Source organism: Rhinopithecus roxellana, chromosome 12, assembly GCF_007565055.1.
Source record: "Rhinopithecus roxellana isolate Shanxi Qingling chromosome 12, ASM756505v1, whole genome shotgun sequence".
In the NCBI taxonomy this organism is placed as follows: Eukaryota; Metazoa; Chordata; class Mammalia; order Primates; family Cercopithecidae; genus Rhinopithecus; species Rhinopithecus roxellana.
The window spans coordinates 79,688,501-79,714,744 of record NC_044560.1 but is presented as its reverse complement, the minus strand read 5'-3'; the positions used below and the strand labels follow the sequence as shown (position 1 = coordinate 79,714,744).

The 26,244-nt window shown below is 42.5% G+C and overlaps 1 protein-coding gene across 1 annotated transcript in view; it reads left to right on the top strand.

The window, feature by feature from the left end:
• Positions 1-13,328: 13,328 nt before the first annotated feature.
• LOC104666725 (zinc finger protein 254-like) overlaps positions 13,329-26,244 on the top strand; it is a 44,397-nt gene continuing 31,481 nt past the window's right edge. Inside the window, 2 exon segments of the mRNA XM_030942335.1 lie at positions 13,329-13,491; positions 13,934-14,358. Coding sequence (XP_030798195.1) covers positions 13,329-13,491; positions 13,934-14,358 — 588 coding nt within the window.

Sequence of the window (26,244 nt, the reverse complement as noted above, 5' to 3'; positions counted from 1 at the left end):
TATAATATAATAGTTTTCTTTGTTGTGTCCTTGGCTAGTTTTGGTATCAGAGTGATACTGACCTCAGAGTGACTTGGGAAGAATTTCATTATCCTCAATTTTTGGGAAGAGTTTAAGGAGGATTATTATTCTTCTTATATTTGGTAGAATTTGGCTGTGCATTTTTCTAGTCCTGAGCTTTTCTTTGTCGAGATATTTTTCATTACTGACTCAATCATGCTATTCATTATTGGTTTGTTCAGGTACTGTATTTCTTCCTGGCTCTATCTTGGGAGGTTGTATGTTTCCATGAATTTATTCATTCTTTTTAGGTTTTCAGGTTTATTAGTATCTAGTTGTTTATAATAGTTTCTAGTGATCTTTTGTATTACTGTTGTATCCACTGTAATGTCTCCTTTATATCTGATTTTATTTAGATTTCTATTCTGTTTGTGGTTAATCTACCTAGCAACTTACCCTTTTTGTCTTTTTGGAAAACCAACTCTTTATTCTCTTAATCATTTTTATTGTTTTTCATCTTTATTTCATTTGGTTCTGTTCTGATTTTTGTTATTTTTTTCTTCTAACTTGGAATTTTGTTTGTTATTTTGTAGTTCCTTGAAGTGTGTGTGATGTCAGGTGCTTCATATGTAAGCTTTCTACTTTTTTGATGCAGGTTTTTAGGCTGTTAACTGACTTTTTAGTATATATTTGCTTTATCTCACAGGTTTTATTATATTGTGTTTCTCTTTCCATCTTTTTTCCCACATATTTTTAATTTTTATCTTAATTTTCTTTTTGAGACGGGTTTTAATCTGTCATGCAGGTTGGAGAGCAGTAGAACAATGTTGGCTCACTGCAACCTCCACCTTCCAGGCTCAAGCCATCTTTTTATCTCAACCTGCTGAGTAACTAGGACCATAGGTGCGCACCATTACACCTAGCTTTTTTTTTATATTTGTTGTAGAGATACAGTTTTGGCATGTTGCCCAGGCTAGTCTCAAAGTACTGACCTCAGGTGATTCACCTGCCTCAGCCTCCCAAAGTGCTGGGATTACAGAGATGAGTCACCACCCTTGGCTGGCCATCTTAATTACTTCATTTATGGTGACTGTTAGGAGCATGTTGCTTTAATTCTTTGTAAATTTATAGTTTCTGAAATTTCTCTTGATATTGATTTGTAGTTTTATTCTACCATGGTCTAAGTAAGTAGTTGATATAATTTTGGTTTTGGGGGGTACTTTGTTGATTTACCAACTTTCCTATCTCAATGGTTTCACTAATGCTGTGAGGAGAATGTTGAACTTCCCCACTCTTATTATGTTACTGTCTATCTCTTTTTATAGGTTTAATAATATTTCTTTTTAAAATCTGGGTGCTTTGATGTTGGGCGCATATATATTTAGAATTGTTATATCTTCTTGCTCAAATGATTTCTTTACTATTGGATGATGACCTTCTTTATCCTTGTTGTTACCACTTTTTATTTAGTCTGTTTTATTTGATATAAGTATAGATATTCCGTTTGCTTTCGGTTTCTGTTTGTATTAATATCTTCCCCCTTTACTTTTAATTTATATGCGTTTTACAAGTAAGGTGGATTCTTGTAGGCAACATAGATTGGATCATTTTTTTCTTAATCATTTCATGCATCTATACATTTCAATGAATAATTTTTATATTCAAGGTTAATATTAATATGTAATGTATTGTTGCTGTCATAATATTAAATATTTTCTTGTCTTTTTTTCTTTTTATCTATCTTTGTGGTTTAACAAATTTCTGTCATGTTGTGATTTGATTTATTTTTTCTCTTTTGTTTTATAATACTTGTTAGCTTTATGCTTTTATATTTTTTAATGATGGTGAATATCAATCTTTTGTTATTATATTAGAAATCCCTGGAACATCTTTTGCAGAACCAGTCTACTGGTAGTTAGTTTCCCCAGCACGCATATCTAACAACTCCTTCCTCTTGCATTTTCCTTACAGCTCTTTCTCTTCAAACTTCTTTAACATGTCTTGGCTTAATTGTTCTGCTTGATTTTCCAAAAGAAGAAGCTACTCTGGATAAGGTGGAGGATAGTGAAGGGCTGTTTTAGTAAGTGCTGTTTGTGTGAGCCTCTGCACCAACCCATGGATGCGTAGTGTGACACAGCATCCAACAAGAATAAGTACACCCATTATGGCTGCGAGGGAAGTAAGAATTGAGGCTATTATTCTTTTCCATTTACTGAACCACTTTTCTAGCCATCCTGTAAAGGGGTCATTTATCCCTGAGTTGTTGGTTAACTTATTGGACAGAGCAGTCAGACCTTGCAATGCCTTTGTTATACTTTCATCAGGGCAGTGTTGTTTGGGATGAAGGTAAAACATTGAGTTTTAATTATGACACAAACTCCTCTTTTTTCTGCTAATACCATGTCTAGGGCTATCCTATTTTTCCCAAGTCATCTGGCTAATAGCCCCTAATTCCTCAGCGATTCCTTTATCAGCATCTCCAGTGTAGTTAATAGATTGATGTTGGTTGTAGTAGATGTAGTTTATCCAATTTACATTTTATTAATTGTCACCCACCAAAATATTGACTCAAATCCTGGAGCTATTTGATTTTGATCTTTAAATTGATGTGGTATTCCTCATGGGACTCTAATTGTGTCTAAATAGACGTGAGAGTCAAAAGACCCATAAGGGGCTGCTTTTGCTTTACAATGTCTTATTTTTCCTTTCTCTGGTTGATGAAATGCCAGGGTGAAAGGGATAGCCAATTGGACTAAAGCATAAGTGCCACTTTAGTTACTCGGCAGAGTGTTCAGTAAAAGTCCACCATAATACCACTACACATCCGCTCAGGGATGAATAAGGGCTGACTGATTGGTAAGCTTTTGAAAATTTTTAAGCTTACTGCATTCCTTCAGGTCTCCAAGGAATGCTAACTTCTCTACCTGTCATGAAAGACACGAAGTGAATTTAGTGTTTGGAGAGAGAAACTGGATTGCCCTCAGGGGCTGACTTGCAGAGTGTCGAACTTCAGGATATAGCTGAGAGAGAGCTGGACACAACTTGTTACCCAGGCTGTAGAATCCTGGAAAAGAGCTACCGTGCAGCCCATTCCCTGTCGACTGGAGGACCACCCTAGTGGAAAGGGGACAATCTGGGCCTCCAGCCTGCCATGCGCACAAGCATAACAAGCATAAACAATTTGTTTAACGTGCTGACAGAATATTTAATATGGCATTTACATTTTTATACCCTGTTTCAATGGCTGTGGTTTGCCTTAGGCCTCCTATTTCTACTACTGAAAACTTGCTTTTTTCATTTAGCATGAGGTGAGTCATAGTTTGATTTCGTAGGTTTGGTAAAGGGGCAGCTGTAGGAGGTGGAGGTGGGAGAACAAAGAGCACCTTAAAGAAGCCTATAGGATCCTTTCCAGTGACCTCTGCTCCTTAACCATAGAAGTGCTCTAAAGTGAGGTTAGAGTTGCTGGTGGTAGGAATAGTAATGGATATAAGCATTGGGTAAGGGAAGAAAAGGAAAAGATAGATAAACAAGCTTTCCTTAGCTTTATTTTGGTAGGGCTTGGTCCAGGAAAAATGGGCCATGATTCTGATGATAATGGCACTTGCTTGACTCGGGTGAGATGTGTCCATCCCTTTCTGCTGTATGAACAGCAGTCTCAGTGGTTAGCAGCACAAGGTAGGGTCCTTCCCAGGCTGGCTTGAGTTTCCCTTCTTTCCACCCTTTGATGAGAACATGATCCCCAGGCCAATGCTGATGTACTGGAAATTCCAAAGTCGGCGCTTGTGCTAAAAGACCTCTTGTTTTAAAAGAAGAGAAGGTGAAGGATAAACCAAGTATGTAATTTCTAAGAAATTGATCTTTTGTTTTAAATTTGGGGACATCAACAGTGTTCTTGGTGCCTTCTTGCTGAGAAATTTTCTTTAGCACCTACTTTTGTTACTTTTTAGACCAAAGAAAGTCAAACATAATTTTATATTTAACAGTGCTTTCTGCATGATTTTTATACCAGATAAGTTAAATTTCACCTTTATTTTGGTGTGTTATTAATGTTAAACTTAATTTTAATAAAAATTGGCGACATATTTATTCAATTTTGTCCGATCATAAGGTAAGATTTTTATAGACTCTTTGTAACCTTTTATAATTTTTGTTAAAGAGCAGATTAGTGCTTTAAGAAAAACATGTTGTGCTTTTATTTTAATGTCCAGTTCACAGAAAAATTGGATGATACCCCTTTAAATTTAGTCAATATGTTTACACACAGAATTTTCTTTACAATTAGTTGCAAAACTTGCTTAGACCCTTAAAACAAAATATGTTTTTAACCTTTTAATGTAGGTAAAAATCCACATTCTTATGCCTCCTTATAATCTTTTTACCAAAAGTGTATTTTACTTTCCTTACACACCTTGCACGTAAACTGTTTTCTCAATAGTTTTACATTCAGGAGGCCTAATTACTTTTAAATTATACAAAATTTCTTGCATAAATTCCCTTTTATAACTTTTTTTTGCAACTTTCACAGGCAATTCTTTGACATGCGTAAACTTTCTGACTTGTTGCAAACATCCATTTCTTTAAACAACGAGTTAATTTAGGACTAGAATTTACCATCTAACATTCTTTTTACATAAATCCCCCTACCCCCCTTTTAAAAATGATAACCATTCTTTTCCAAAGTGAACTTTCTTCATGTCTGTGCACTAGACTGTCTAAGGCCACAAGATTAGCAGTTAGGATAATACATGTTACACTGTAAACTTTTAGCAAAGTTTGCTTTTGCTGAAAACCTTGTAAGTTTGGGATTTCAATTATCCTTTTGCTATTAGTAAGACCTCGTTCAGTTCATATTAACTTAGGAATAGTATAGATGGCTCCTTCCTGATTCTGTAAGTACTTTAAGGCTTGGCTGAGTGCAAACAGCTCACACAATTGAGCAGACCAGTTATTAGGCAATTTTCCTAACTTTGCTTCTACAAGAGTTTCCTTATCCCTTAATAATGTCCACTGTATCTTCTTCCCTCAATCACCAGGGAGGAACCATCTATCATTCTGTCCCCACGGGAGTTCCTCCTAGGTCTGGTCTGACCTTTGTACAGTAATTAATAAGATTTAGATTCCCTGTTAGGAAACCTGCTAGGTTAAGGGAATTTTTAGTGGTTAATGTCCAATCATCTTTTTCTAACAGAGTAGCCTCATACTTCAAGGTTCTTGAGTCAGTAAGCTACATTTTTGCTTATTATTATTATTTTTTACTTAGGATAGTTCTGACCTGATGAGGTGTGCTCACAATGATGTTTCCTCTAGGGGTCTACTTTCTTTTGTTAGCAAAGCAGTTGCCGCTACAGATTGAATGCATTTGGGCTATCTGCTGGTTACTGGGTTAGGGATTTTTCATTAGGAAGCCTATCGTTTGTCAGTGACCTCAGTGCTTCCAGCCTGCACCCTTGTTTACACTGACAACAAGGTGGTATTGGAGTATTACAGGGTCACAGAGAAAATCTTCAATTATCAATTATAGGTTTTACATTTACCCTGACTTTTAAAGGAATAGGGTACACTGTTTTTACTACTTCTATACCTCTTTTTTTCTCTCTCTCTCTTTGACTCTCTGTCTCTCTCTTTCTTTCTTTGTCTCTGTCTCTTTCTCTCTTTCTCTGCCTCTCTCTTTTTGACTCTCTGTCTCTTTCTCTCTTTTTCTCTCTTTCCCTCTGACTTCTTCTCCCAGTTTCTCTTTACTCTCTGCTGCTCTTTCCCTGGCTCTGACAGCCATTTATGCTGTTGTTCTCCCCTCTCCTTCCCCTTCCCCTAGGGGAGGGACCAGTGGGAGGGACCTGAGAAGAAAGGAAAGGGGAGTTCTGAAATTTTTCTTACTACTGGAGGTTTGTGTGAGGTTCAACCCCCTGAAATTTGTGGAAGGCTCAACCCCTCAGACCAGGGTTGTCTTGCCTGTCCTGGAAGGCTCAACCCCTCAAACCAGGGATATCTTGCCTTGCCTGCCCCAGAAGCCTCAACCCCTCAAACCAGGGATGTCTTGCCTTGCCTGCCTCAGAAGGCTCAACCCCTCAAATCAGGGGGTGTCTTGCTGCCCTGGAAGCTTGACCTGCTTCCCCCCTTTCCCCCTCTGAAGTTCCCTTGCACACTTCCCACTCTGTTGTTCTATCTGGCTTCTCCCCAAAGGGAGAATTTGGACCCTCTTAGCATTGGCATGCTGGTATAAATGCCACTGCAGGATCCACCCTAAGCCATGTGAGTTAGCTGCAGAATCACGGAGGGGACCCACTCATTCCATCCAGCAGTAGGACTTGTAACCATCTGGCGCAGGCCATGCAGGAGAGGGACGGCCCGGACCCTGATCGCATAAGGCTGCTCTCGAGCAAGGCTCAGAGCCCTCTGGATGTTGGCAAGGCCACTTCCAAGGCCTGTGCAGCAGGTGGCGCTGGTGGGCTCTTCTGTATCGCTGGAATAATCTATGCTATTTTGCTTTGCATTTGGCTGATCATATATATGCAGATAACTATTGGAGGGGATTCACGGTGAGGTCTGGGGAGTGTTACTCATTCGGTAATGGTACTGCCCACCCCCACTCCAGATCTTGGAAAATGGGGCAATACCCATGAGCTGGAAAGATAGAAGAGAGATCTTACCACATTACCCTCGGAAAATTTGGCCCTGGGCCTGTCCCTACAATATGGGTTAATGGCCAGTGGGGGTATGTGATGGAAACACATAAGGGAAAAAAGGAAATATGGTATTTCCCTAAAGGCAAAAATTCTATGCAAAATTTGTCATGGTTAAGTTCCTAACTTATTTCATATTCTGGGGATTATATAAATGGTGAAAAAATGGTGTGGATAGATGGGAGGTTAATTCTATAAAAAGATTTAAGTTTGTGGGACACAGTAAGACGACAAGGATATTAAATTTGGTGCCCTAAACAAAAATAAAAGTAAAATACTAAACTTACAAAAAAGAAAAATTGTTGTACATAGTTATATAATCAATGTTAAAGTATAACCTTGCACTTAATAGAGACTGCTGTGCCAGTTCTAAGCCTATAACCAATTGTGCTGCTATAATTGTCCCTATGACCATTTCCTCAAAGACCACACAATAGTCCCTTCTAGCACCTGTAACCGCAAGAGCCACCAAGTCTAATATAAGACTTTGTTATGTTAACCATTAAGCTTGCTTATTCCCCAAAAGGGTAACCAAGGAAAGAAGAACAAACTGACCATCTATGAAGAGAACTGTTCTTGATGTACTTCTGAGACTATCCTAATAATCAATATATAATTATGTAATCACCTGATGCTCTGCTGATTGACAATTGTTCTATAATTATGTAATCGCCTGATGCTCTACTAATTGACAATTGTTCTATAAGATACTATATAAGCTTGTAGTAAAAATCATTCGGGGCTGTCAGCCCTTTGCTGGGCTGCAGCCTTGTCTGTGTCCTCTTGCATGTTGTGTCTGGTGTCTTTATTGTCTTTCGCCACCTTGCCTCTCCCCTTTGGGGTACCTTGGACACGCTAGGGCTGGACCCCGGCAACCATCCAGACAAACAACACCACAAGTAGGGTTGTTTGTGATCATTCATGCACACACACATTTAGCACTCCAGAAACTGACCACCAAGGAAGTACTTTACTGGCTTCCATGGTTCTCCTTCCTTGGTCTGTGCACAGTAGACACCATAGTGTATGAGGATCCTTTACCCTAGGTTGGCTGCCGGTTTCGTTCCATGTTGCTGAGAGCTTGGGTTATTCCTTGCACTGGGTGTGTACTAATTTCTCACCGCTGAGGCTGCCACAAGGGGGTGGGGCGCACCTTCTTACGAGAGAGAACCAGAGGGGAATGTAATCCTGGGCAAGCCCCCAAATTGTTATAAATAAAGTTTCAGTGCTGCAAGAGAAATAGCACTTGAATATAAAATTTTCTTTTTTTCTTCCCAGCAAGGCAATTTACTTATATAGAAGGGTGTGCCCTCACAGATGGAGCAATGGTCAGTGGACACCTGGACAAGGGAGGGGAAGCAATTCTTATTCTTGATGCACGTGGTCCCTGCTGCTGTGTCATTCTTATATTGGCTAGGGTTAGACCACACAGGCTAAACTAATCCCAAGTGGCTAATTTAAAAAGAGTGGTAGTGTGAGTGGTTTGGTGGGAAAAATGGTTATGTCAGAGGAGGAAATAAGAATATGTCAGGTTGGAGAATAAGCAGGTAATTGGAATGAGTCAGGGTGGAGCAGGTAATCGGAATAAGTCAGGGTGGAGCAGATGATTGAAAAAGGTTGCTTTACGAGGAAGTTAGGTTTAAAAGTAGAAGACAAAGAATTGAACATACTGACGTATTTATTCTTTGAAGAGAAATTTAGAACTCATATATAACACAAATATGGCATCGAATTATACTTCCAGTAACTGTTAGAAGGCTCTTGTTTACCTACACTGACCATTTGTGAATAGTTTAATGGAACATGTTATTTTAAAACATATTTTCCAGGCCAGGTGCAGTTCCTCATGCCTCTAATCCCAGCAGTTTGTGAGGCAGAGGTGGGAGGATAACCTGAGGTCAGGAGTTCAATACCAGCCTGACCAACGTGGAGAAACACCATCTCTATTAAAAATACAAAATCAGCCAGGTGTGGTGGCACATGCTTGTAATCCCAGCAGAAGGCTGAGGCAGGAGAATCACTTGAATCTGAAAGGGGAAGATTTCAGTGAGCTGAGCTTGTGCCATTGCACTCCAGTCTGGGCAACAAGAGTGAAATTCCATCTCAAAAACAAAAGAAAACAAAACAAAACTGAATTGCTTAGTCATGTCTTCTGCTTATTTTGCTAATGAAATGTTTAACTTTTTACTGATTCATGTAAGCTTTTGATATCCCCATTATGGCACTCATTTGTCCAAAATTATTTTACATATATCTCTATTCGGCTCCCAGTGTCCATCTTCAATGCTTTTGAGAGAAAAAGTTTCGCCATTATAAAGATGTCTACTCTTTAAAGAGTTTAAGTACCAATTAGTAAAACACAATTAGAAAAGTGTAAATATTGTCTAATTGAATTTGATTTGTGGAAAATTAATGTCTCACTTTTCCATTATTATTTAATCATGTACGGGAAGGCAGCCTATACATTCTTGTCTGAAAAGTCTCTTTTAAAAAAGGGAAAATATATTCTATCAAAGAGGGAACCAAATTTCAAGTGTGCACTACACTTTGCTGAACACATGTGCTTTTTCAAGCTTAAACTTTTAAAAAGGTTAGCAGTGTTCTCTCTGAAACACAGCGTGGCTCACATTACAGCCCTGCTCCAAAACGTTTGATGGCTCATAACAGCTTACACAGCTGAGTCTCCATTGATGATTCTAAGCCCCCAATTATGTTTCTAAATCTCTTATCATCTCAACTCTACACAACACTCGCAAACTATATTATTTTGTCATTCTCCACTTCTTGTCCTGCCTTGTCCTCAAATAAGTCTCATATTTTTATACTTCAAGTCCTGTACTTAAACTGCTTTTTTGCATAAATGTACATTTCTCCTTTACCACATTCTCCTCCTCCACCTGAAAACCTGCACATTTGAGGATATCACCTTTTCTTTCCACTGCAAATTCTCACTTGCCAGTTCTCCACTTGTTATTGCTGGTTGTTAGGCACTGGTGAATTTTAGAAATGGAACCAAATTATATCCATCTTTGCAGTGCTGGAGCCTGGTACCAGGTGTAGGTACAAAGAAATTGTTCCCAATGCAAGCTTGCTGATAGTGTTATTCAACAGATGAGAATAGAAAGGAGCCAGAACGCTCATCTACTAATTCAGATTGCTTTCCACTATTATTTTGCAGAAACTCTCCCAGTGTCATGAGAAAAATAACAATGACAATAATATTAGTAGTAAATACAAAAGATAAGTCAGTTTAAATTGAGCTGGTAGCATGCATGACTTCAATTATCTATTTATTAGTAGTTTCAAAATAGTCCTTATCCACAGATAGGAAGAAACAGGAAACAGACTCTCAAGTGCCTATCACAATGCAAGATTTGCCAACTTTATAACTTGCTCAGGCACCCACATAAAAGAAGCTAGGCACACTGGTGATCCCATCTCAAACACACTCAAAGGAGACAGAACATCTTCCTCTTACTGTCCACCAGTACATGTGGCTCCTCCTGCTTAAAAAGCAAAACAAGAAAGAAATAATACCTCCCAGAGACTATCACACTTGATCTTGGACAAATCTTTAGAATAGATTAGTAATCAAGTTAATTCAGTTGTTTCCTTTAAATGGTTCATATCACATGCTGTGAACCTTGTAGGATCACCCCAATGCAGATTCTGAGGCAAAACCTTGAGTTTTATGTTATGGAAAATAACAGTAACCTATAATAACATAAAACAACAATAGACCTGTTCTCAAGGCATTGGCCCTACCCAAAGCAAAACAAAATTTCCCAAATATTTATGAGTTTACAGTTTCAAATCTCTTCAAAAGTAGACTTTATATGAGTCTTTAAACAGGGCTCAGCACTTTCAGTGAGGTTAAAAGTGGGTGCTCACAAGGAAGGTTTTAAGAGATAAGAGAGCCCCTCACTACCCACCACACAGAAGACCAGCAGAATCGTAGAGTCCATGCCCACCCATTTTCACTTCTGGAATATCTCCCACCATGTGAAAGACCACCTCCCTTCCACATGCTATCCTTTCCAATGAGAACATCACAAAAATTTCATCCTTGGCAGGATTTGTTCAGGGTTTCACTCTACCACTGGTGTCAGTCTGCCAGCATTCTGCTTTAATGTCTTGTTGAACCCCCCCTTTTTAAGGGCACACAAATCCCGCTCAACCAGTTCATGTACTAACACGACCTCTGCAAGCCCCTTACTCCACAAAACACCAATCTCCATTCCTGACCATCACAGAAGGGAAGGTCTAGCTTATGTGGTCAAATATTAGCTAAAATGAGTTGTCAAATAGGTAAGCTGTAATTTACTTCTGGAAGCCAGAACCCTGTCCTGGCACACTTATATTTTTCCTCTGGCATGCCCATCTTTTCCCTTGATGTGCCTAATAGGGAGAACTCTGCACACAGGATGTTTTCAGCTAGTATTTGTTTAGTGAACAGATCATTTCTTTACGGTAGGTAGTCTGGCAGGGTTCAGAAGCACAACCCTGGAGACAAGCTTAACCATTTGAGTTCTAATAGCTGGCAGCCTCTTTGGGTCTCTATTTCTTCATCTTAATCTGAGGATAATTACATCTACATCCCCTTTTGCTTCTTTCTTTTTTCTTTCTTTCTTTCTTTTGTTTGTTTGTTTGTTTGTTTGAGATGGAGTTTTGCTCTGTTGTCAGGCTGGAGTGCAATGGCACAATCTTGGCTCACTGCAACCTCTGTATTCCAAATTCTCCTGCCTCAGTCTCTGAAGTAGCTAAGATTACAGGTGCCCACCACCACGCCCCGCTATTTTTTTGTATTTTCAGTAGAGATAGGGTTTCACCATGTTGGCTCTTGCTTTGAATTCCTGAACTCCCCAATAATGTCTTGATCTCAGGTTATTCACCAGCCTGGGCCTCCCAAAGTGCCGGGATTACAGGCATGAGCCACTGTGCCCTGCTGGAAACTGCATTTATTACCAGCCATTTATTACCAAGGCACCTATGTTGTATGACATATACCAGGTAGTTAATAAACAGCTATTGACCTAATGTAGCACTAATAAAGTTTATTTTTTCTCCTTCAACATGCTGTACCTGTGTCAGATGCAAATAAGACCTCAGGAGTCTGCCTGAAGTAATCGAAAATAAAAGATCCTTTCATCAGTCAGTTGGATGTTGTAACAAGTTAGGTAGGAATGTATCACCTGTACCAGCTAAGTGAGATGTATGTTTACCATCATATAACAAACACGTGTTTGCCACGCTAAGGGCTTAGAGTCTGAATTTCTGATGAGAAATAAAGTGGTATCTAGAAAACCTCAGAGAATGATATTCCATATATCCATTATCATCAGTAGCATTTCTTAAAAGTATCACACATCCTTCTGGGCACAGCGGCTCACTCCTGTAATCCCAGCCCTTTGGGAGGCCAAGGTGGGAGTATTACCTGAGGTCTGGAGTGAGTTTGAGACCAGCCTGACCAACAAGGAGAAACCCCATCTCTACTAAAAATACAAAATCAGCCAGGCGTGGTAGCGCATGCTTGTAATTTCAGCTACTCGGGAGGCTGAGGCAGGAGAATGCCTTGAACCGGGGGGATGAAGTTTGCGGTGATACGAGATAGCACCATTGCACTCCAGCCTGTTCAACAAGAGCGAAACTCTGTCTCAAGGGAAAAAAAAGTATCACATATCTAGTAAATTCTTTAAAAATAAGATATCCTAATGAGCAGCCAGTTTAGCAGTATTTTTAAGAATGATAAGACAGGAGTGCCACTTCATTTACCTGAAATGGAGCACAAGATCCTTTCAAAGGAATTCATACCCATTCCTGCAAAAAGTTCTGTCGACTCTTGAAGGTAGCACAGAACTAAGCGTGTGTGTGTGTGTGTGTGTGTGCTTGTGTCTGTGTGTGTGTGTGTTTCCAAAGAGGTTTTAGCCTAGACAGTGGTCTCTAACAGACTACCTGATTAAAATATGGCTTAGAAACTCTACCTGCCTACTTGTAAAAGCATCAAGTCTAGAGAATGCTTGTCATGGGTGTGAAAAAATGAAAACAAAATCACATTCTTATCTTTGCAATTCCCTTTCCCTCACCTTCCACTTCTATTAAATATATGTCAGCATCATTGTGCACAGGTGCAGGGACCACTACATATCTAAAAAAGGAAAAAAAAAAAAAACCCCTCATATATAGGGGGATGCACTGGCAACTTCGCCTTTGCAGAAATCATTTTGTTTCCACCAGACAGAAGTGTCTCACTATTTTCAGCTTTGTCTTCTAACAGGCAAACTTTGTTTTTATTGACTTTGAAAGGGATAAGCTTGAGTCTAAATTCTTAAGCAAGAACGAGAGTTTAATTTTTCTATTAATGAAAATCCCAGACAGGATTTTTGGCATACCAAATCGTTATACTTTTTATTCACTCTTCTATCTCTCTCCACAACCACTAACATCACCACCCACAAAAGAAGAAGACAATCCTTCCAATGTTCCCCGAATGTGTGCTGCTGCTAGCTCCGAAGCTCTGTAGTTTTGTAATGGAGTGTGAACTGCTGCCCCGGATCTGGGCTCGTGTTCTATCTCCTACCCAGTAAGGAGAGAGGCAGGACAAATCCGCTGAGCCGGAAAAAATTATTTCCATCTCATTTACAACCTGTCATGGATGCAGCGCTGACGAGGGTAGCCAGGTGCCCAGGGCGCTTGCCAAGTCGCCCACTGGCCAGCGCGTTCTGCGCCGGGCAGGGTCCTCGAGCTCTGCAGGTCTCCGCCCTGCCTGGAAAGGAAGTGGAACGGACGCTGTGCTTCGTCCTCACGTCAAGGAGTGGGTGACATCCTAGGTGTGCCCTCGGCCCAGAAAACGCCCCTCTTCCCAGGAAGGGCGTCGGCGACGGGAAGGACCTCGCCTGCTCCTTAGCCAACGTTAGGGTGGCAGTTTTATAAGACACACCAGTGGGAAATGGAGGAGGGGGCCCAGGCAGAGGCGAGTGTTGGGGACAGAGGAAGCGACACTAGGCTGCAGGCTGGTTTGGGAGGAAAAAAAAAAGCCCCGGAAATAGCCACAGATTTTTCCAGTGGGAGAAGGCCCCTCCGCCTTTTTCCTGGACTCATGATGGCACCCGGCACCCAGCCCGCAACTCGTGCAAGGAAGATGCAGTCCATACCGACGGATCCCTGTAAAACACACACCCCGTCAACGGAAGAGTGAGGAACGATAGGCGTCTCCATGGCCAGGCCCTGGCCCCCTTCTTTCCTGGGCGCCTTAGGTTGTAGTCCAGCACACCACCACCACCAGCCAGGAAAGGGCCAGGATGCAGGGCTGCCTGCTGCCCCCTCGACGCTAGTGTCCTCTGCCCAGGAATTTCAAATCTGCAGAGCAGGGTGCTGCAGTGGCTTCCACCGAACACTCTGGCGACAGCACCCCAGGAGGCCACCTTCTGGCCAGCAACCCCATGCTTTGCGGCTGCAGGGGAAAGCAGGAGCCCTAGTTTTCAGGCTTTCCTGCCAGAGAGGTACTGGAAAGGCCATAGAAGGAAAGTCCCTCATTCCACAGGGAAAGAATGCAGGGAGACAGAGGGCAGAAGTAGGGGAGCAGCGTTGGAAAGATGTTTCTGGCCTAGGAGGCTTGCACCATCCGAGTCCCGGCGGCGCTATAACAAATAAATTCACCCCAGTATTCCGGGAGGCCAAGGCAAGCAGAGCACTTGTGCCCAGAAGTTTCAGACCAGCCTGGGTAACGTGGTTAGACCCCGTCACTACAAAAGACATTTAGACAGCTGTGGCAGGCCACACCTGTAATCCCAGCTACTCGGAAGGCTGAGGTAAGAGGATCCCTTAAGGCTACAGTGAGTCATAATCTTGTGCCACTGCACCCCAGCCTGGGTGACAGATCAAGGCCCTTTCGTGAGCTCTCTCTCTCTCTGTCTATCTCTCCCTCTCTCTATATATATGTATATATAGACACACACACACACATACACACACACACACACACACACATATAGAGAGAGAGAGAGAGAGAGAAAGAGAGAGAGTCCACCTGGGTTGGCCAGATTCCTATCCTGTAAAAGTTAATATAGATGCACAGCAGGTCTTGCTAGCACAGTGCAGCAGAGATTGTGGCTAGGTGTTCTGAGTGCTGCTTGGAATGGCCAGTGGCTCGGTAAAAGGAGGAATAGGGGTGGAGGGTGGAGAAAGAAAAGGAGGAACAAAGAAGATGAGGAGAAGAGGAAAAACAAGAGAAAAGGGGAAGAGAAAGTGAAAGAAGAACAAATGAAGAGGAGGAGAAAATGAGAAGAAGATAGTAAGAAGACAGGAAGTAGAGAAAACAAAACAGAAGAGTAGAATAATGGGACCAGAAGAGGAGAGGAGAAAAAAGAAGCTGGGAGAAGGAGATAAGATGGAGAAGAAGAGGAGAAAAAAGAGAAAGAGGAGGAGAAGAGGAGGAGGAGGAGGAGAGGAGGTAAAGGGGGGGAAGGAAGAAAGAGAAGAAGAGGAGGAGGAGGAAAAGAGAAGAAGGAGGAGGAGAAGAGGAAAAGGAGAAGAGAATGAAAAGAGGAGAAAAAACAGAGAAGAGAAAAGAAAAAGGAGGAGAGGAGAAAAATAGGTAGGAGAGTAGGAGGGGGAAGAGACGAAAAAGAAGGAGGAGAAGAGGAGAAGGAAAAAGAGGAGAGGACAAGAAGGAGAAAAGGGGGGAGAAAAGGAGGAGGAGGAAAAGAAGAGGAGAATGAGAAGAGGAGAAAAAGAGTAGGAGGAAAGGAGGTGGAGAAAAGCAGGAGAGATATAGGACAAAGAGGAGAAAAGAAGGAGGAAAAAAGAAAAAGAAGAGAAGGAGCAGCAGGAAAAGAAAAAGCAGGATGAGGAGGTGAAGAGGAGACTGACAAGGAGAAGAAGGAGAGGAAGAAAAAAGAAAAGAAGAGTAAAAGGAGAAATAAGAAAAGGAGGAAGAGACGAGGAGGAGAAGAGAAGGAAGAGAGGGAGGAGGGGGAGGAGGAGGGGGAGGAGGAGGGGGAGGAGGAAGGGGAGGAGGAGGGGCAGGAGGAGGGGGAGGAGGAGGGGGAGGAGGAGGGGGAGGAGGAGGAGAAGAAGAAGAAGAAGAAGAAGAAGAAGAAAGAAAGAAGAAGAAGAAGAAAAAGAAGGAGGAGAAGGAGGAAGAGAAGGAGGAGGAGGAAAATAGAGGAAACAAATAAAAGAAAGAGGTGGAGGAGAGGAGAAGGAGGAGAAGAAAAAGGAGTGCATTACAAAAAAGGGGGAGAAGAAGGAGGAGAAAAAGCAGAAGGAGTAGAAAGAGGAAGAGAAGAGGAGAAGGAAAAGTAGAGGAGGAGAGAAGGAGGAAAGAAAGAAAAGGAGAAAAGAAGGAGGACAGGAGGAGAAGGAGGAGAAGAATAAGAGAAGAATAAAAGAAAAAACAGAAGAAGAGGAAAAGGAAAAGAATGAGAAGGAGGAGAGGAAAACGAGGAAGAGGAGAAGAGGAGAAGGAGTAAGAGGAGGCATGGAGAAGAAGAAAAAGAAAAGGACAAGAAGAGAAAAAGAGGAGAAGCAAAAAAGGAAAACAAAGAGGAAGAAAAGTAGAGTAGGAAGAGGAGGAGAGGAGGAGGAAAGAAAAAAAGGATGAATAGGAAAGAAGAAAAAGCAGGAGGAGGAGAGAAGTAGGAGAAGAGGAGATGGAGCAAAAGGAGAAGGAGGAGGTGAGAAGAGAAATGAGGAAAGGAAGAAAAGAGGAGGAATGAAGGAGGAGAAGGAAAGGAGGAGGGGAGAATAAGCAGAAGAAGGGGAGAAGAAGAAAAAGAGGAGGAAAAAAGGAGAAAGAGAATTGGTGGAGGAAAAGGACAGTAGGAGGAGAAGGAGAGGAGAAAAAAGAGAGGAGGAGAAAAAAGGAGAAAGTAGGAGCAGAGAAAAAGGTGAAAAAAGGAGGATAGGAGAAGGAGAGGAGATGAAGGAGGAAGAAAAAAGAAGGAATAGGAGGAGGAGACAAAAAGGAGGAAGAGAGAAAAAAGAAAAGAAAAAACAGGAGGATGAGGAGAGAAAGAAAAGAAGTAGATGGGGTGGAGGAGGAGAAAAGAAGGAGGACAAAAACGGGAGAAGAAGGAGAAAAGGGAGAAAAAGAAGAGAAGAAAAAGAAGAAAGAGGGGGAGAAAAGGAGATGGAGAGGAAGAGAAGAAGATTGGGAGGAGAAAAGAAAGAGGAGGAGGAGGAGGAGAAATGAAGGAAGAAGAGAAGAGAAGAAAAGAAAAGAAGGAGGAGAGAAGGAGAGGAGAAGAAAGAGAAAAAAGGAGTTTAGAGGGAAGAGAGGAGAAAAAGGAGGGGAGAGGAAAAAAAGGAGAGGAGAAAAAGGAGAAAACAAAAAATGAAAAAAGGAGAAAAAGAAGGAGGAGAGAATAACTCAGAGAAGGAGAAGAGGAGAAGGAGAGAAGAAGGAGGAGAGGAGAAATAGGAGAATAAGAGAAATGGAAGAGGAGAGAAGAAGAAGAGGAGGAGGAAGAAAAGAAGGGGGTGAGGAAAAGAGGAGGAGGACAAAAAAGGAAGAGGAGAGGAGGAGAAAAATGAGGAGAAGGAGAGAAGGGCTAGGAGAAGTGGAGAAGGAGGAAGAGGAGAAAAAGAAAAGAAAAAGGAGGAGAGCAGCAAGAGGAGGAGAAGGAAAGGAAGAGGATGGGGAGGAGGAGGAAAGGAGGAGGATAGAAAAAGGAGAAGAGGAGAAGAAGAGGAGGAAAAAAGAAAATGACAGAGGAGGGAAGAAGGAGTAGGCAAAGAAGGAGAGAAGAAAAAGAAAAACAGGAGAAAAAGAATAAAAAAAGGAGGAGGAGAGTAGAAAGAAAAAAAGAAGGACAGAAGGAGGAGGAAGAGAAAAAGAGGAGAAAAAACAGGAGAAGAAGAGTAGAAAAAAGAGGAAAAGAGAGTAAGAAGAGGAGGAAGAGAAGAGGAGGAGGAGATGAGAAGGAAGAAAAAGAGGAGAAAAAGAGGAGGATGAAGACTGAAAGAAAAGAAAAAGGAGTCTAAAAGGAAGGAGAAGGAGTAAGAGAAAAGAGGAGGAGGAGGAAGAGAAGTTGGAGAGGAGAAGTAGGAGGAGGAGGGTTGGAGGAGAGAAGAAAGAAGAGAAAAAAAGGAGAAAAGGAGGAGGCAGAGGAAAAGGAGAGAAAAAGAGGAAGAGAAGGAGAGAAGAAGGAGGAGAAAAAGGAGGAGTAGAGGAGAAAGAGGAGGGAGGAGAGGAGAAGGAGGAGGAGAAGCAAAAGAAGAAAGGGAAAAGAGGAGGGGGAGAGAAGGAGGAGGAGAGGAGAAAAAGGAGGGAAGGAATGAGAGAAGAAGCAAAACAGAAGAAGGAGGAGAAAAATAGAGAAGGAGACGAGGAGGAGGAGGGCAGCAGAAGAAGAGGTGGAGAGAAGAAAAAGGAGAGGAAGAGGAGAGAAGGACCAAGAGGACAGGAAAAGGATATGGAAAGGAGAAAAAGGAGGAGGGCCAGAGGAGAAGAGAAAAATAAGAGGAGGAAGAGAAGGAAAAGAGAAGAAGGATAAAGAGAAGTAGAGGAGAAAAAGGAAGAGGAGGAGAACAAGCAGGAGAAAAGGAGAAGAGGAGATGGAGAAGACAAAGGATGAGAAGGAGAAAGGAAGAAAGAGATAAGAACAAGGAGGAAAAGAGGAGGAATGGAAGAGGAGAAGTTGAGGAGAAGGAGAAAAGGAGAAGGAGAGGAGAAGGAGGAGAGGAGGAGGAAGAGAGAGGAGGAAAAGCAGGCGAAGAGAAAGAAAAAAGTGGGGAAGAAGATTGAGGAGAAAAAGGAAGAGGAGTAGAGGAGGAGGAGAAGTTGCAGGAGGAGAAAGAGAAAGAGTAAAAGAGGAGGAAGAAAATGGGGAGAAGAAGAGGAGAAGAAGGAGAGGAGAAGGAGTAGGAATAAAAGGAGAAGAGGAAAGGAATAGGAGGAGGAGAGGAGGAGGAAGAAGGGAGGAGAAGGAGGTGGAGTAGGGGGTGGAGAAAAGGGGAAGAAGAGAAAAAGGAAAGAGAGAAGAAGAAAAGGAGAGGAGGATAGGAGGAGAAGGAGTAGTAGAAGAATAGAAGGAGGAGGGTAGAAGGGGTCGAGGAGAAATAGATGATAAGGATGAGGAAGAGGAGGAGAGAGGAATAGGAGGAGAGGAGGAGAAGGAGAAGAGAAGTAGGAGGAGAGGAGGAGAAAAAAAGAAGAGGAGAAGATGAGGCAGAGGGGAGGAGGAGGTGAAAAATAGAAGAAACAGGGAGAACAGAATAAGAGAAGGAGAAAGAAGAGGGAAGGAGAAGGAGGAGGAGGGGAAGGAGGAGAGGAGGGGAACAAGGTGGAAGAGAGCAGAAATAAAAGGAGGTGGAGAGGAGAAGGAGGAGGAGAAAAAGAAAAAAGGAAGAAGAGTAGAGTAGAAGGAGTAGGAAGATGAGAGAAAAAAGAAGAAAAGGAGGAAGGAAGGAGGAAGGGAGGAGGAGGAGATGAGAAGGAAGAGAGAAGGAGGAGAAAGAGGAGGAGAAAAAGAGAGAAAGAGGAGAGGAGAAGGAAAAGAAGGACAACAGGAAAAGGAGGAGAGAAGAAGGAGAAGGAGAGGAGGAGAAAAAAGGAGAAGAGGAAAGGAGGATGAGAGAGGAAAGAGGAGAGGAGTAGAAAGAGAGGAGAGAAGGAAGAGTAAAAGAAAAGGAGGAGGAAGAGGAGGGGAGGAAAAAGAGGACTAGAGCAGAAAAGAGGAGGAGAGGGAAAGAAGGAGGTGGAAGAGAGGAGTAAAAGGAAAAGGAGGCGATGAGGGGGAGGAGAAGGAGAGAAAGAGGAGGAGCACAGAAGGACGAGGAGGAAGGAAGAAAGAAAAGGAGGAAGAAGAGAGTAGAAGGAGGAGGAGAAGAGGAGGAGGAGAGGAGAGGGAGGAGAAGAGGAGGTGGAAAAAGGAGAAGGAGAAGGAAGAGGAGGAGAGAAGGAGATAAGGATATAAGGAGGAGAAAAGGAGAGAAGGAGGAAGAGAGGAGGAGAAAAAGGAGAGGAGGATAGAAGGAAGAGGAAAGAAGGATGAGGAGAAAAGAAAGAGGAGAAAGAGGTGGAAGAGGAGAGGAGAAGTAGGAAGAGGAGAGGAGGAGAAGGAGTAGGAGGAGAGGAGGAAGAGGAAAATGGGAGAAGAAGGAGGAGCAGCAGCAGAGGAGAAAAGGAGAAGAGGAGGAGAAGAAATGCAAGGTGAAGAAGAGGATGGAGGAGAAAAAAGGAAAAGGAAAAGAAGGAAGAGGAGAGAAGGTGGAGGAGGAGGAGAGGAGGAGGAGGAGAGGAGGAGGAGAGGAGGAGGAAGAAGAGAGGAGGAGAAGGAGGAGGAACAGAAGAGGAGAGGAGGAGGAGGAGCAGGAGAGGAGGAGGAAAAGAAGAAGAGTGCCAGGTCTGTCTGGCAGACCCTGGCAGATCGACAGATAAAAGGAGTACTCAGACATAGGTATACAGTGTAAGAGTAGCTAGGGGTTCTGCCTGCCTCTAGTGGCCAAAGTGCAGCCCAAGAAGCTGGAGCTGCTTGCTTTTATTCAATGCAGGCACAATGCCAAAATCCTGGAGCAAAGCAAACACAATCTGTAGGTAATTAACACTTATTTTTCCCCTTTCAGGGAACATCATGCTCAGGGAACCAGGATGTTCAAAGGTCAGTTCCTGCACAACTTCAGACAAATAAGCCTGATCAAGATAACTTACCCCTCACTCTCTTGCACATTCTCCTCACCCTCTGCTTCAGGGTTAGAGAACAGCTGCTTTCAGCTATTCTCCCCCATAGCTATGCAGAGCCTTCTGGCTTTTCAGAAGGTCTGCCCCTTTTTCTATAGTTTCTCTCACCACTTTAACCAATCTCCTACATCTCCCCCTTTTCTGTTATTTGCATCAAGTTTTGTTGATTGAAGAGAATAGATGTGTGCAGTGAAAGGTTAGACAGGCACAGTGGTTACAGTTCATGTTACGGTTTTGCATTCTAGAATTAGTAAATAACAGAAGACAAACATGAGTATAATCAGTAATATTCTTTTCCAATCAAAGAGTGACCCCCAGGAGTGGGGGTCTATCCAGGAGAGGTGTTTTTGCACATTTTTCTATAGGGCCGTTACTTAGAAACTCCACTGGGGGTATGTCAATCCCTCCTAGCCAGGCAGTCATGATGTTAGAAGCTGGGAAGGGAGTGTCTGCCCAAGTAACAGGGAGGAAGAAAGTCGGATCTAGAAGATAGGCCTAATAGAGTGTAGCAGGCACCGATTGCAGGCAAAGTGAGAGAATAAGAAAAACCAATACCCTACGTGAGTTGCAATGTACAACAGAGAGCATAGCAAGGAACAGATTTTCTGGAGTGAATGGGTTTTTTTTCCAGAGCACGATTCCCTCAGCCTCCTCAGTTGTCTCCTTTGGCATAATGGCTGGGGCCTGTTTTGTCCAAGGAAGCCCCATCGTCCGGGTCTGCGGGTCCTTCAGGGTCATTTCCTTTATTTTTGGTACCAGGTTGGGTCCCAGCCATGCCATGGTATGATTTGATGAGTTGGGCTAGAATCCAAAGATGACCTGAAGGGATGTGAACATAAGCATATCCTCTTCCCCACGTTAACAAATTATTTGAACTATACCATACATTACTATTTACATCTTTACATGGAACTGAAGGTTTTATATCTTGAGTGATTTTTGCAAAGTGCTTTTCTATAGCTGATTGAAATTTATCATCTAAATTTAAGAAATTTAGAGTAAATAAGGCTTGTGCCAATACTGTTACAGGGTCATTACTCATATTCTCCCTTTTTTGTTTTCGGAGCATATTTTTAAGGTTGGAGTGGGCACATTCTACTATGACCTGTCCTTGGGGGGTTATGCGGGATATACTTGTGGAATGTTGGACATTCCGTGTGTGACAAAATTGTTGAAATTGTGAGCTGGCATAACCCGGACCATTATTAGTTTTAATTTTTAATGTTTGGCAAACATTACCAAAAGATGTTTAATGACATATTGGGTGGACTCTCCAGAAAAAGCATGAGTGCTAATTAGGTGGGAATTGGTATCAACAAATACATGTACATATCTTAGTTTTCCAAATTCAGAGAAGTGAGTAACATCTGTTTGGCATAACTCATTAGAATCTAGCCCTCTAGAGTTAACACCTGTTGAAGGGGAGGATGTGCCTGTGAGTTGGCAATCTGGCCATTGTAAACAATTTTTTAAGCTAGTCTTTGGGTAAGTTGAAACTGTTTAGTTAAGTTTCTCCAATTTTTGTGGAAACATAAATGTGATTGAGTGACTTGGTCAAGCAGTGACATCATAGCCTGCAGGTCGGCTTGATCATTGCCATAAACTAGTGGACCAGGTAGCCAGCAAGCTGTGGTCCCGAATGTTTGTACTAAAAATAGAATTTGTTCATTGATCCAGCAATTGCTGAAGTCGAAGATAAAGAGCACACAGGCTGGGCTCAAGAGTGGACTTAATGAGAGCTGTAACAGGTTCTGTAACTTATCAGTAGTTTTGTCCAAGGTGGGGTGAAGCCAGTTAATATCACCTAGTAATTTTTGATAATTGTTTAAGGTGTGTAAGTTGTTAGTATTCAATTCAACATTTTGAGGTCGTATTGACTGGGAAGTTAGTATGTATCCAAGATATTTCCAAGGGGAGGACATCTGTACCTTTTCAGATGCTGTGATTAACCCTCTTAACTGTGTATTCCTTTTGACAGAGGCATATAAACACAAAAGTATTGGCTGTGTTGGGGCTGGCAGTAAGATGTCACCCATATAACGGATGATCTTGCAATTAGGAAATTCTTTTCTACTGGGGAGAAAAGCCTGTTCTCCCTTTTGCCCTTTGAAGCACGTGATCTTTGTGACATACTCCCTATTCATACATCCCCTCCCCTTTTGAAACCCTTAATAAAAACTTGCTTGTTTTACAGCTCAGGTGGGCATCACAGACCTACCGATACATGATGTCTCTCCCAGCGGCCCAGCTGCAAAATTCCTCTCTTTGTACTCTTTCTCTTTATTTCTCAGACTGGCCAACGCTTAGGGAAAATAGAAAAAACCTACGTTGAAATACTGGGGTTGGGTTCCCCCGATGATAAGTGTTGAAAGTAATGGATTAATGTACCAGATTGCCTTGTTGATCTTCTATCACTGTGCAGGTCAAGAGCTGCCTTTTTTTCTTTTACTTATTTATTTTTTTGTGAGACAAAGTCTCACTCTGTCACCAGGCTGCAGTGCAGTGGCATAATCTTGGCTCACTGCAATTTCCGCCTTCTTGGTTTAAGCGATTATCCCACCTCAGTCTCTGAGTAGCTTGGACTGCACGTGCATGCCACCATGTCCAGCTAATTTTTGTATTTTTAGTATAGACAGGGTTTCAACATGTTTGCCAGGCTGGTCTTGATCTCTTGACCTCATGATCGACTCACCTTAGCCTCCCAAAGTACTGAAATTACAGGCATGAGTCACTGCACCTGTCCAAGAGCTACCCTCTAATGCTGCTTGCCTAAGGCAAAGTCCCATAAGTGTAGTATATCCTCTGCCTTCTTCCCAATTTATTGGGGGAGGGGCCTAAGGGAAAATTTCTGTCTCCCCTTGGCACCATTACCCAGTAACAGCAGGGATGAGGGAGAAAAAGGAGATGGTAAGGTAGATGATGGTTCTGCCTCGTCCCTGCACACAGGAGTCACTGTGATATGTTTGGGCCTCCCACCTAGATGATGTGACTCTTCTTCTGGGGTTTCTCCAAAGTGAGAATTGTGATATGCCACTTGACATAGCTCCTATGTGATGTGACTCCTCTTCATTCTTGGCTTCTTCCAACTGGGGTGTTTGGAACATGAACCTGAGCCCAGCACCGAGGCTATGTCTCTCCTCTTGTTTATGACCCCTACCCACAAGGGACATTGTGACATATCTCTAGGTTTGTCACCTAGGTAATGTGACTTTTTGCCTAGGCCCTCCCCTCAGGAATATTGTGAAATACTGCTGGACCAAGAACTTAGGTGATGGGACTCTCTGCTACTGCTTGGTGTGTGCTTAAGAAGAAATTGTCATGTGCATTTAGGTGCATCTAGCACCTAAGTGATGTTACTCTCCTCTCCCGCTTGAGACCTGCATACATCATATATTTCAACATATCTGTGGGTCCAACAACATGGTGATGCGACTTTCCTGCATGGGCTCTCACACAGAAATATTCTAACACATGTTTTCATTCATTATCTTGGTGATATGACTTTTCTATTCTGCTTGAGCGCTGCCAAAAGAAGATTGTGACAGGTCACCGGACCCAGCACTTAGGTGATGTGACTCTCTTCACTTGCCTGAGACTTGTGTATTTTGATTATTGCAACACATCACTGAAGCAAACACCTATGGGTTGGAAGGCTTTGCTTGAGCCGCTCCCACAGAGGTACTTGGGATGTATTTTTGTATCCGTTACCTGGGAGCTGAAACCCTCTACTTCTGCCTGCAGATTATGACATATTGCTGGGTCCAGCAACCAGGTGTTTCGTCTGTCCTGTCTGGCTTTGCCCACAGTGAGCCTTATGATATATATCTGAGCCCAGCACCCAGGTGATCTTACTCTTCTTCCTGTGCCCTGCTTTCGGGAAACGATTGTAACATCTCTGGTTGAGTACCCTGTGAGGTGACTCTCCTGCCTTGTGCATCCTCTCAGGGAATATTGTGACATAACCCTGGCCCAGCACACAGTTGATGTGACTCTTGTGCTTGTTCTCTACCCACAGGTGTAATTGTGACATATAACTTGGCCAAGAACACAGATGTAATGATGACTTTCACACCTCCAAGAAGGCAGTAGGAGAGATAATGTTGCTCATAACTACGCTTAGGAAAACAAAGAAGATCCTGGCTCTTCTTTCTGTACAAAAGTCTTGGAGTATTACCATTACTCTCTCACATACATAAGGCCCCAGTGTGTTAGAGAATGTCATAACGGGGTCCACCATGCAGATGAGATTGTGTTTGTCCTATGCAGACCCCACCAACCAACCTTTAGAATTGTCACCCTCACACACGGACAGAGCCCACAGGTGAGGTCCTGAATCTCACATTAATGCACTCTACAGTTGGAACTTTGACTGTCATATGTGAATATATGACCACAGTTGAGATGGTGACTCATTTCCAAACCTAGCTCATAGGAAGGTGAGGACTCTCTTATCTGGACTCAGCCAATTAGAGAGATGTTGACTTTGGGCTTAGAATCACAGAAAAGGTTCTGGATTTCCTTCTTGTACAAAGGTCACAGATGATTACTACTCTTGCATATTGTATAAAGCCCTCAAGTGACACAGAGAGTGTCATAGGATTACACAGCACACAGGTGAGATAGTGTCTCTTGAATGCACACTCAGACAACAATAAAGATTGTCATTCTCCTACATGAACATATCCCACTGTTGTTCTGAATCTCACACGTGGAAGCTGTTGAAAATTGGAGAATTGACTCTCACATATGGGCCTGGTCCACAGGTGGCCTGGCAACCCTCAGATAAAATTTCAGAACACATTTGAGGCTTTGACTGCACTGACAGAACACAGTCTGCAGAAGAAATTGTGTTTTTTTGCAAAAATTCTATCAGCTATTGAGATTGTTACTTCTGTACTTAGACCCAACATACAGGAGGTGTTGACTCTCATATCTAGAACCAGGACATGTATGGAATTTCTAATCTCATCCTGGACTTTCCTTCAGGTGCAATTGAATGTGTCTGCTAAGCATTTTAGTGATTTTATGCTCCAGCTTTGGCTCAGCCCACAGATGAGACTGTGACATATCTCTTGACTCTGCACCTCAAAGATGTGACTCTCTTTTCCAGCCTTGATGCTGCCCACAGGTGTCATGGTGACATATGGCTGGGCCTTCCACCCACATGTCAGGTGATGTGAGTCTTTTTTCTTGCCTTGGTACTGCCCACTGCATTGTGACGTATTGCTAAATTCTGCACTCAGATTATGTGACTCCTTTCTTTTCCCTAAGCCCTGAATATTTTGCATGGTAGAACATATTACTAGGCCCAACACCTGTAAAATGGGAGGCTTCTGCCAGGGCCTTTTCTATAGAGGACCTTGTGATATATCTTTGCATCAATCACCTAGGAGATGTGACTCTCCATTTTTGCATGCACTCTGCCCACAAGAAATGTTGAATTATCATTAGGCTCAGGTACCAAGTGATGCATCTCTCATGCACGGCCCTTTGCAATAGAAAGTGTTGTTACCTATTGCTGTGCTCAGCACCCAGGGGATGTGATTCTGCTGCCTGTGTCCTGCTTTCAGGAAAAGGTTGTAACGTATTCCTGGCTGAGTATTAAAGTGATGTGACAGTGCTGTCTGGTCCCTGCCCTCAGTAAAGATTGTGATGTATTCCTGGCCAGAAACCCAGGTAATGTGACTCTCCTCCTCTCTGCCTATTCACAGGTGGGATTGTAAAATATATTTTGGCCTAGCTCACAGGTACAATGGTGACTCTCATACCTCCACCCATCTAACAGGAGAGATGCTGTCTTTTATAGCTAGGCCTAGCTATAAACACACCCACAGGAAGGTCCAGTAATGAATTAACAATCCCACACAGGTCCCAGTTCTAGGT